This window comes from Ambystoma mexicanum, chromosome 6p, assembly GCF_040938575.1.
Source record: "Ambystoma mexicanum isolate Mex_15411 chromosome 6p, UKY_AmexF1_1, whole genome shotgun sequence".
NCBI lineage: Eukaryota > Metazoa > Chordata > Amphibia > Caudata > Ambystomatidae > Ambystoma > Ambystoma mexicanum.
In genome coordinates this window covers 52,338,551-52,350,658 of record NC_090935.1, presented here as the reverse complement: position 1 = coordinate 52,350,658, position 12,108 = coordinate 52,338,551, and the positions used below count along the sequence as shown (strand labels likewise).

Sequence of the window (12,108 nt, the reverse complement as noted above, 5' to 3'; positions counted from 1 at the left end):
GAAATGCTATTACGGTGAGTAATGCTTGCCTTCTGATGCTTTTTGATCTGCTTAGAATCACATGCTGTGCATAGACTAGCAAGCAGTACCCAGAGTTGGAGGTGGGTTGCGAGAAGGAACAGTAGAGAAAAGATGTTTTAATACTGCTTGTCCCACCAGAGAATCAGATTTAGGAGTGTCTAGGCAATTGTATTTTGTAAAGGTGTGTACAGAACTCCAGGCTGCCGCTTTGCAAATAGACTCTAGGGGAACATTTGCAATGAAAGCTATGGAAGCCCCAGTGCCTCGAGTAGAATGTGCTCTAGGCTTGAAGGGCAGTTCTCTCTTAGCAAGAGGGAAACAGGGTGTGATGCAGTTTACAAATCAACCTTGAGATGGCTGATTTAGAGACAGGAACCCCTTCTCTAACAGCTGCCACTGAAACAAAAAATTGGTTTGTTTTTCTCAGTGGTCTAGTTCTTTCCAGGTAAAACATGACTGCCCTGCGCACATCTAATGTGTGTAGGCTTCTTTCGGCCACGTTAATGGGGTTCTGGAAGAAAGTAGGCAGTTCTATTGATTGGTTCACATGGAACTTGGAAATAAATGTAGGCGCAAATCGAGGGTGAGGACGCAGAACCACCTTATCTCTGTGTACTGTAATGAAAGGGTCTAGAACTGAAAGGGCCTGTAGTTCACTAACTCTCCTTATAGAAGTGATAGCCACTAGGAAGGCTGTCTTATAGGTAAGATCTTTGAGACTTGCCTTATGCATAGGCTCAAAAGGAGACCCCCATAAGTCTAGTCAATACCACTTTTAGGTCCCATCCGGGAGCCGGGGTAGCAATGGGGGGGAATGAATCCTTTTAACCCCTCCCATGAAAGCCTTAATAACTGGTATTTTCCACCACATCACTTTCTGTTATGACATAGTGTAGGCTGAGAGAGCAGCTAAGTGAACCTTCAGGGAATTAAAAACTGGGCCTGAGTCTAGTAGGCGAGTCAGGTACAATACAATTGGAGTAGGAGAGCAGTCAATAGGATTGACACCCTTCGAATTTCACCACATAACATAGTGCTTCCATTTACTGAAATAGCAGTATCGGGTGTTTGGTTTTCTTGCTTCCCTGAGTATGTCCATACATCTCTGAAGGAATTGAAGGTGTCCGAACTCTATGAGCTCAGGAGCCAGGCCGCTAAGTGCAGTTTGAGGGCATGGGTGCAGTGTTTCTCCCATGTCCCGAGATAACATGTTGTACGGACAGGGCAGTTTCATAGGAGAGAAGAGGGACATCTCAATCAGATGAGAGAACCAGGGTTGGCGGGCCCACATGGGGGCCACCAATATCATGGTGACTGGTTCCTGGTGCATCTTGTGCACAATCATGTTGAGAAGGGGAGTCGGACGGTGTGGGGGGCGGGGGGGAGCATAAACAAATTTCCCTGACCATGTTATCCAGAGACCGTTCCCCTTGGACAGGTTCTGGGGGTACCTGGAGGCATAATCTTGGCATTGAGCTTTCTCAAGAGTTGTAAAAACAAGTAGATCTCTGGGAAACCCCATAGAGCGAAAACGTTGGAAACAATGTCTTCGTGTAGTCGCCATTCGTGCTCTACATGCAGTGGGAAGTCTCTGCTGAGCACGTCCGCTAGAAGATTGAGTTCCCCTGGAATGTGCTGAGAAAACAGGAACATCCTGTGTTTGAGAGCCCATTTCCAAATGTTCTGGGACAGCTTGGATAGCCCTGGAGAGTGTGTGCCCTCTTACTTGTTCAAGTAGTACATGGCCGTGGTGCTGTCTGTGAGAATCAGGACTGTCTTCCCCTGTAACTGTGTCTGAAAGGCTTTCAGTGCTTTGAATACGGCTAACAGCACCAACAGATTTATGTGGTTGGATGCTACTTCTGGGGACCACAGGTCGTGCGCCATCTGCTGAAGCAAGTGAGCCCCCCCCTCACCCTGTGAGAGATGTGTCCGTCGTGAGAGTGGATTCTACTGCGGGGGTGGTGAAGGCCTTTCCCTTCAAGGGGTTTTTCCCCTCGACCACCACTGCAGAGAGAGAGAGGAGGAGGTCTGGCGAGACAACCACCAGATCTTCCCGTTGTCCGCTGGCCTGACACCACCGGCTGTTGAGCCACTCTTGCATAGGATGCATGCGCAGACACGCGCGAGGATCTAAGTAAATGCAGGACGCCATCATTCCTAACAGGAGCATGGCTTTGCGTACTGTCACCTCTCGACCGGCTACATATTGAGGGATCTGAAACAGCATATTTTGAACCCTCTCGTTGGAGGGGAAGACAAGGCCGTCTTCTGTTCGAATTAGAGCCCCCAGTGACTGTTTGACTTGACTGGGGTCTAGGCAGGATTTCTTCTCGTTGATGGAGAATGCCAGGCTGAATAAGAGGTCAATTGTCTTTTGAATGTTCAATAAGCATGTTCCGTAGGAATCCCCTGTTATGAGCCAGTCGTCGAGGTAAGGGTAAACCGGAACGGATTCTCTGCGTAGGTGCGGTGCCGCCACTGCCAGTACCTTCGTAAACACCCTTGGTGCTGAGGCAATGCCGAAGGGGAGTACTTTGAACTGATAGTGCCTCTATCATGAACCTTAGGTATTTTCTGTGTGCCGGCAACAATGAAATATGAAAGTATGCATCTTTCATATGCAGTGTTGCCATGTAATCCCCCTGCTGCAGCAGTGAGATTGCCTCCAGAAGTGTCGTCATCCTGAACTTTTGAGGTTTGACATACTTGTTCGCAGGGCACAGGTCTTTAACTGGGCGCAAGGTAAGATCCTTTTTGGGTACAAGGAAGTACACTGAATAAATACCCTCGTTTAACTGGAGAAGGGGGGACGACTTTGATGGTGCCCTTTTCCAGCAGTTCCAGTGGCACAGCGAGTAGAGCGCTCGCTTTGACATCCGTGCAGAGCTTGCTAACGCAGGTTCGAAATCCGGCAGGGCCAAACTCAGCCCTTCATCCTTCCGAGGTCGATAAATGCGCACCACACACCGTGGGATAAGCAGCGCTCAGATACCTGAGGGTTCGTAGCCCTATATAAATGCCAAATTTGTATTTTGTATTTTTGAACTTCTTCCAGCCGGATGGACAGGTGTTCTAGTGGCAGGCGTCTGCTTCTCGGTGGGCGGTAGCGAGGTGCTCGTAGAAACTCGATACAATACCCGTGGGCAACAGTCTTTAGTACCCACGGATCTGAAGTGATCCCCCTCGCGGGTGTGGATGAATGGAGACAGTCAACCCCCCAACTGGGGGAAGCGTGGGAGGGGACCTGAACCGGAGAGTCACTTCGCGGTGGAAGCCGGGGAGCCTCTGGTAGTAGTTTTTGCCTCTACCCTTGCCCCTACGAGAGCATCTTTGCTGGTATTAGAAATTACCAGAGGAGCCTTGACCGGAGGACCAGGAGTGATTTCCTGAGCTGTATTGGGCCTGGGGTGAGCGGGAGAAGGATTGGCTACAAAAAGGACTGGCGTACGTTCCAGCCTCCACGCTGGTGAAAGGGTTTAGCCGTGATCTGGCCAATATAGTCTTGTGTTCTTTCTTTGCCGTCTCTAGGGTGTCGTCAACCGTCTTTCTCAAAAAGGTTGGAATCCTCCACTGGCTTGTTAATTCGAGAAGCCTTGGGTTTTTTAACCAGGCATGTATTTTAAGCAGGGTACCCTGAGCGAGGGTGCATCCAGTGGTTTCAGCAGAGTCCAATGTGTCCTTCAGTATGTTTTGGATTACTTGTCTGCCTTCAGCCATGACCACCAGCAGGCCCGATCAGGATGTTTCAGAGCACACCTGAAGATCATCCTGCACTAGGCCCCACTGGACATCACTGTACCGAGTGTGGTGTTATTTGCAAACGTTGTGAAGTAGGGGTGATGACCCGTTTACAAAGGGCGTAAAGCTTCTTGCAGTCTTTGTCCAGAGGGGATTCTGCTGAGGACAGAGGTACTCCCACCATATTACCGAGTGGTCGTAACGACCAAGGTATCTGGTGTGGCATGAACCCTGATGTAGAGGGGGGTCAGGGGGTTATGGGCGAAATTGTTTCTCAACCCGGGGGTTAACTGCCACGTGAGAGATGGGGACAGCAAAGAAAGAGCCAGGCGGTTCTTTATAGAATTCAGTAAAGGAATGGCTTGGATAGACCTTTTTCTTGAGGATATCCTCCACAAAGTCTGAGACTGGAGCGGCTTTGTGCGTTGCAATCTTAAAATGGTCGGCTGCTCTTTTTAAAATGAAGTTGAACAGCATCTGGTGGTCAACAGGTTACTACTCTTTGTGGGGGAGTAGGAGGGTGATCCAGACAGATGACGTCCGGGTCAGCAGTATGTGTTGGTAAAAGCCAAGGACCCTGGTCCTCTGCCTGATCCCAGTCTGGGTCCTGATCAGTTGGGTCTTTATCAAAGGGGTTAAGCTCTTCATAAAAATCCTCCTGGGTTTGGTCCGCTGGGGCATGCAAGGTATCTTCTTGGTGTCCCCGTGGGGAGTTACTGCAATTTGGAGGGGATGGGGCAAGAGTCCACTTCCCTAGGTCACTTGGGTATAATATATCGGTCTGAAAAGTCAATGAACTGGGACATTTTGTCCATATATTGCTCAAACCTTTCCCTAGTCCACAGAGAGGAAGATGAATGGTCAGGAAGAGGGTAGAACTGCCTAGATTTCCCTGATAAGACCTTAGAGAGAGGCTGAGGGGCTTCAGAATATTCCTCTCGATGAGGGGTTGCCCTTATACTCCATGGAGCCGAAACCATCACCAATAGGCTTTCGCGAAACTACAGACGGCTGTATAGAGGGTCTCGACGCACCTGAAGGCGCAGTCGTGGTCGGTGACTCCACCGGATCCATCAGCGAGCGTGTGCCCTTGGATGGCGAGTCGACAACAGGACTTTTTAGGGTGACCGCCTGTACCAGAAGGATGTCCAGTCGCACATGTGGTTGCGTGGAGGACGTCGAACCGCAAGGTACGGTGGGTGCAGTCGAAATTTTCAGCGGTGCTGTGGGCATCAAGCGCTTCGACAACTCCGTTGAAGAGGCCTTAGGCGTTGTGCGTTTGTGTACACTGCAGAGGTCGTCGGCAGGAAACCCACGAAGCAGTCGAGAAGAAATGTCGAAACTGAGACAACCGTAGGCCATGGAAACGAATTTAGCAATATAAAACTCTTACAAGCTCTGCATAAGCGATCAACTAGGAAGGCAGAAAAAAACAATCTGAGGGACCTGGACTAGTGAGGGATTTTGGGTACACTACACGTCACCTTAGGCAAAGTGATACAGTCACCCCCATATCGATGTCCGTTTCGATCTTCAAAAGAAAGATTCAATACTCCCCGATTTCCACTAGATGTCGGACTATATGCACAGCATGTGATTCTAAGCAGGTCCACAAGCATCACTTTTTTTTATTACAGTCACCATGCACCCTTTTTATAGAGCTTCGAGCCATCCTTGGACATCCTCTAAGCCCCCTTGATATATTTTTATATAATGGCTTTTTGTTTACTTTTCATATGTGCCCAGGACAAGCCGATGGCAGCAGTGATATTACTGTTTTTGTGTTATTTTACTCATACACTTTTGCATTTACCACAAATGGCTACTAAAAAAGGTGGCTAGCTCACTCTAAGATAGCCTTGCCACAATATTTTTCACTTGTTCTTTGGCCATAATATTCTTTGGCTTTCTTTCCGACTTCGCAGGTCAGGGAATTACTTATATGGAAATCACTTTCCTAGCGAAAGCTGTGGCGTTCATAGGCTAAGGGGCGCTGTGTGCGTGATCCAGAGGAAGGTGCTGAGATGGTGCAGTCCCAGTCCACAAACTCTTCTGTCAGAATGTCTGTTGCTGTGCAAATTTGATGACCAGTGGTTGTCCAGGATTGAACAACCACTAGCTGTTTGAATGGTGCAGAGCCTTATCCTTGGTAAGCTTGGGCTTGATCCCACCCTCAATTTTGGATAAAAGGGCAGCGCCTGCAGCCGTTCATTAGATCACTGTTAGAACCAAGACTTCTACGAAGGACAGCCCGCTAACGATCTGAAGAAGACCTCTGCAGCCAACCAGGATCGACTCCAGTGTTTTCCCAGTGAAACCCTGCTTCTTTGTCCTGATTTCAAGAAGCTCTTCATTGGTTCTTCAACCCCCTGGCGCGGAGGCAACTACCAGTTTTGTCCCCTGCTTGAATATCCGTGCCTGCTGGGCCTTCGAAAGTGTCCCTAGACCAACTGGTTGACTGACCGGCTCTCTTCTGGGCAACCTAGTTGCAACAGTCATTCAGAGCAGAGCCTTGAAACTGCAGATCTTCGGCTTGTGCGACAAGTCGTCTGCTCCTGCATTTGCAGCAGTCTCATTTTAAGGGAAGCTGTGCTGCGGTGCTCCCGAGTGCGCTGCTGTATGATTGGCCGTTGCCGCCTGACCGTGGTGATCTTCATTGGATCTGGTGATCTTCATTGGATCTGGTGATCTTCGTGCCCCCGATGAGTCCTGTGGCCGTCTCTCCCAGAGGTCTTCTCTGGTCTTCGTTTGGGTCTTCAACTGAAAGCCGTCTTTAATTGATACCAGTGCACCACAGTCAACCAAAACTGAATTCTGTGAAACAAAGTAGCTCTTCTGTCTAGAAGTCTAGTCCACCCTCCTGGAAGGAACAAGAGCAAAAACCAAGACTGGAACCAAGTCTGGAACCTACAACCGTGGTATCCGGAGAACGCCGAGCTGAAAGGAAAGTCTACTTTTGCTAGAGCTATTGCTTTATCCCCTGACTACCACTAGGGTACCTAGGGGATACAGTCCTGACCCTAATCCGCACCTGAATTTAACTAGAATTTTTACCTAACTTTGAGAAACCTACATTAATCGTAACTACTAGCACTCCTATTCTAGAAGAACCTATCTAAAGAAGTAGATGCTTTGTAACTTGTGACTTTTGGGGGTCAATGTCCCAAACCATTTTAGGGTTGGACTTCTTAAGAATTAGGGAAGCTATTTGTGTTGATTCTAGAGAGTTCTGCCTATTTTCACTGCATCGGACACACTCCTTTATTGCACTGGTAATGGATTCATACGCAATTCTAGTTTTAATGGTTAACGTGTATATATAAGTTTTATAAGGATTTGAGGGACAATACTTAACTTATTTATATTGCTTAGTGTGTAAAACTGAAGAACTAATAAAGAATTGTATTTTTATATTTACTATGTAACTGGAATTACTGGTGCGGCTCTGTGTGGATTCAGGGTAGCCCTAGACCTCTCTCATACCCTTCCTGAGACTAACCCTGGACTGCTCAGCTACCTTACCTTTATTTGGTTTGGCCTAGCCTTGTCTCTTCCCTTTTCACCATAATAGGGTGTCCTCCCAAAATCCTCCCACCAAGACTGATTTTAGGAATCCATCTTAACGGCAAAGGATGCGAGAATAAAGGAAATAGATAGTTTAGTCAACAGGAACAGTAGGGTTACATGTCTTTACATCGAAGACTTTCCAACGAAATTAAAATGCATCGAAAGTTATCCAATGAAAAAATATGCATATATTTGGACGGGGTAGGGGTGGGAGTCGAGACCCCCTCAATGCCCCTGTTTTTTTTATACCCTTAACAATCCACCACAAACAAAATTAACCCTTTACCCCACACAAATATGCATTCGATGCATATTATTTCGTTGCACTAGTTCCGATATAAAAAAGTTTTGTTTGAAACTTTTTCGATGGCAAGAATGCATACCAAACAGTCTAAAAATACATAAGGCCTACCCCAAAAATCTTGGACACAGTATTAATAAAAGTGCATGCAAGATAAATCGGCCAGAGGGCAGGAAACATTTTCAAACGAAACCAGTGCCAAAGGCTTCCACGTCTTACGAAATAATTTTAGCAACAGATACCTAAGCAATACAAAAAATATTTACAAAGTCACAAAACAAGTCTATTAAAATATATTCACCATTGGAGAAATGCAAAGCATAGCTTTACAAATGCATTAAAATCAGAGGAAAGTACTAAAATTCGATTTCCTGATCCAGAGGTCACAGTACTCCTTGTGGGCATGGTATCAATAGTAAGACCACATTGACACCCTCGCTCCGGCCCTTGCTGATTTTTGCAACCACTCATTTGCCTCAGGATCCTTCCCCTGCCCTCTGAAGCACTCCCTTGTGCATTCTCTTCTCAAGAAACCCACAGCTGATCCTTCTTGTCCAGCTATTGCCCAATTTCCATTACTCCCTTTCTGGGCAAACCCCTGGAAAAGCTGGCCATCTCTCAGCTTAACCTTCATTCCAATTCTGTTGGCTGTCTCCATGACCACCAGTCTGGCTTCAGAGCTGCCAGAAGCACGGAAACTGAAAATCCGTGAAGATCTGCTCTCCAACCTTGACTCAAACGTTTCCTCTATGCTCATCTTCCTCGATCTCTCTTCTGCCTTCGACACGGTCAACCATATCATCCTGGTCAACCGTCTCCGTGAAAACCTGGGTATCACCCATCAGACTCGGGCCTGGCTGACCTCTTTCCTCTCTGATCGACCCTCCCAGGTCCAACTTGGGTCCTTCCTATCATCTATCTTCCTCTCTACCTGTGGTGTTCCCCAGGGGTCTAACCTCTCGCCCTGGCTTTTGAACCAATACCTGGCAACTCTCGGCCACTGCAGTGCCATTTTTTGCTCAGATTTCCAGTGATATGCTGACGACACAACTCATTTTTAGGCTGCCCTCTGCCACCTCCTCTCCCTCTCTCATCTCCGATTGCCTAACTACCATTCAAGATTGGTGTGCTGCCAATGATCTTTGTCTGAATTCCAGCAAGACTGAGATTATCCTCATCGGCACACCTTTACTATCTTTTCCCCTCACTCTCTGGCCGGCTTCCCTTGGCCCTCCTCCTACCCCCACCTGCAAGGCTAAGAACCTCAGGGTCATCTTTGACTCAACCATTTCCTTCTCTGCCCACATCTCTGAGGTCTCTAAAAAGTCAAACTTCCTAATGCACCTCCTCAGAGGTACTCTGCCTTTCCTCTCCTTCCCCCAGAAGCTCATGTTATCCCAAGCGCTGGTTTGCTCTAGGTTGGACTATTGTAACAGCCTCTTTCTAAATCTACCTGCCTCTACTCCGCCCTCTGCAACTAATCCAGAACAGGACTGCAAGACTTGTCCTTGGCCTCAAGCCCTGGGATCGTATCGCTCCAGCTCTGATATCTCTCCATTGGCTCCCAGTGGATGCAAGGATTAAATTCAAAACCCTCTGCATTGTCCACAAGGCCTTCTGGGGCCTGGGTCCAAAATACCTTCATCTATCCCTCAACAAATACCTCCCCTCTCGAGCTCTTCGCTCCTCTACCTCCAACTCCCTCAGGGTCAGTCGTTTTTCAAACAGCCTCCCTGCCACTCTAAAGCTTGAGGAGAACCATCTCCGGTTCCGCAAGCACCCCCGAGACCTTCCTCTTCTGCCTTCGCTCCCCCTCTCCCCTGCTGATGTGTTCTCTTGGCACCGTGCACCTGGCCACCCTCTGTCCTCCGGGCCCATGTACCTGTTCGCCCTGCCACCCTCCTGCACTGCCTCCGTGCCACCCCTTGCACTGGGGTCTGTATCTACCCATACAGCCCCCCCTTTTTCTTCCTGCACTTATCAGACCTACCATGTCTGCTGCCTTAAACCTAGCACTTGCAAATTGCTGGCTGCACTACCACTGTTTGTTGCCTTTATTATTTATCTATTATTATTTATCAGTTTCTCCTCTGCTTCGCACTTTCCACTTCTCCCCCCTTCCATGCACTTTTCCCCTCCCCCTCTCCCATGCACTTGCCCGTTCTCAATGTCACTGGGCCTAGTAAGATCGCTGTTTTGTTCTCCCCAGTTCCCCTCCCTTGCCTTGTCGCGCTCTGAAACACTTGTGTACGAGCGCAATAGAAATAAAATATCAATATCAAAGACAGACACAAGTAACCAAAGTTCAAAAGGTGTTTATTGAACTTCAATAAGGGTTTGAAAAATGCCCATCTAATCCTACATCTACAGATGGGAGCAAGCTACGACCATCAAATAATAACAATAATACAGCCATAGTGGAGTCTTGTCAAACTAAAAAGGGCCTATACTAAAACAAACTATTGCCAATCCTTACTACTAATTTACATATGATGTGGGGTTATGCTCACAAAAAAAGAAGTGCTCACAAAAATAATAAGTCAGGATGTTCGGGCCGTGGGCCTCCTTTCCCCACGTTTTCAGCACGGGGAAAGGCGGGTCCCTCAAGCAAAGCACACTGTGGCTTCTGCAGCACGAGGATACAGTTCGGTTTTCACAGTTCAGGGTCTTCAGCATCCAAGTCTCTTTACTTACTGCAAGTCTCTCGACTCAGAGGGCCTGTGTTAGGCAAGAATTGATGCAGTAAACACTGAGACTACACAACACTTGTCCTCTTGGTATTAGGAAATCCACCTTTTGGTATAGGTCTGTACTACACAAGTTGGTAGCGTGACTGAGCAGACAGGCTCATCTCAAGAAGGGTCAACGTGACCTGTAGCAATGAAATTCGCAAATACAAGTAGCTAAGTAACACTTACAATCAATGTTTTAGTTATTAATGGTTATTTATCATCAGTTTTTAAATAAGCAATCTCTGAAAAGGAGAAATGTATGGATCAAATATACTTTTGAATACTTTCCCAGAATCGGCATAAGTTTAGTAGATACTCTTTAGAGATGCTTTATACACACGTCCTACACAAAGAGGGGACTTCATTCATGACAGTAATGGCATTTATATATCACTAGTTATACTTTGCGGATTCTGAGGTTGCATAAAGGAAGGGTTGTTAAGGAGAATTCTCAGAAATGTGCCAATTCCCTCCACCTTAGAGATCCCCAGCAACTTTGCTGGATTTTGAGGACTTGATTTTGTTACCTGGAGAGAGCGATCAAACTTTTTTCCTCACTCTCTCGTGTATTTTAATGTGATTTCTGAACTTTGTGTTTCTTTTGGTTATGGAGCCTGACAAACTCCGTAGGCATCAGCTTTTACATTGTGTCACACAGCACCTTCAGTGCAGTGGCACAGGGAAGTCTTTCAGATTCCCCAAGGTTTAAATACCTTCTCTGGGATAAACTACTGTTTCCCAGAGCAGTGAAGAGAAATTGACCATCTCCATTTTACAATAGGGTGATGGAGGGGTTACCTAGAATCCCCTTTGTCTAGCTTCTTTTCCTCACTGAATGGCTGGTGGCAGTGGTTTACCTTTTTTAACTATTGTGGTGTGCATTTACCGCAGGCTGCATTCTTTGTGGAAAGGTCCTTATTGAGATTTACTCTGCGCACCACACCAGGTTTGGTCCCTTTGTTTGCTTTGCCTTTGGCGGAATTCACGAGAAAATCCTGCGTCTGGCTCCAGGGTGTCTGAGTGGGCACGAAGTGAGGGAGGTGCCCGAAACTCCTTGTGCTTAGTCTCCTAGGAGGCCCAAATGCACTCTGTAGTGATTGGCCGGCTGACTGTCTGGCAAGGACAGCCACCTTGCTGGATCACTGACAGCTAGGCTGGAATGAATGGGAGAGAACTGAATAGAAGTCAAGGCTTTTGGCTTGGAAGGCACAGTTGACCACTGGACGAAGGAACCGAAGAAGAACTTGAAGAGGATGCCTGCTGCAACTCCTGGACCATTGGTTTGCCCGGTGAAGCCCTGCTGCTGTGCTGAAACTCCAAATTCAGTATCAACAGAGAAGCCCCTGCAAGGACGACTTCTCCCTTTGAGTTGGTGGGACCAATCAACTCCAAAGTATGCCACCTGGACATTCTCTCAGAGCTGGTTGACTTTCCACAGAGTTGCTGCTGGAAACCTAAACGCCAGGGAGAGGAACGCCATATTGTGTGCGTTGCTTTTAAGTTCGCCAAGAGCTCCAGGAAGATCCTCCAGACTCCCATGAAGCAGGACTGACCGAGCCTGAGCCCCCTCACCATAGCACCCCAGAAGCAAGGAAAGCCCATCTCGACAGCCATGAACCACATTGTTGCTATTTGCGGTAGACGCAAGGAGCTGAAACACCGAACAGCCACTTGTTTGAAGATTGCCAGCGGTGACTGTCCCATTGCAGTGCAGGAGTCCCTAGAAGTCCTCCCTCTTGTCCTCCC

At 47.6% G+C, this 12,108-nt stretch overlaps 1 protein-coding gene across 2 annotated transcripts in view; it reads right to left on the bottom strand.

Annotated features, from left to right (window-relative positions):
* Positions 1 to 12,108, bottom strand: part of LOC138511200 (cyclic AMP-responsive element-binding protein 3-like protein 3) — a 158,375-nt gene that overhangs the window by 15,763 nt on the left and 130,504 nt on the right. The window contains exon 10 of one of the 2 annotated variants that reach the window (XM_069626727.1): positions 10,381 to 10,502. The exons of the other annotated variant lie outside the window; for it this stretch is intronic. Within the exon in view, the coding sequence (XP_069482828.1) occupies positions 10,483 to 10,502 (20 nt within the window). The 3' untranslated portion in view covers positions 10,381 to 10,482. Of the gene's footprint in view, positions 1 to 10,380; positions 10,503 to 12,108 lie in introns of those variants that run through there. 2 annotated transcript variants of the gene reach the window in all.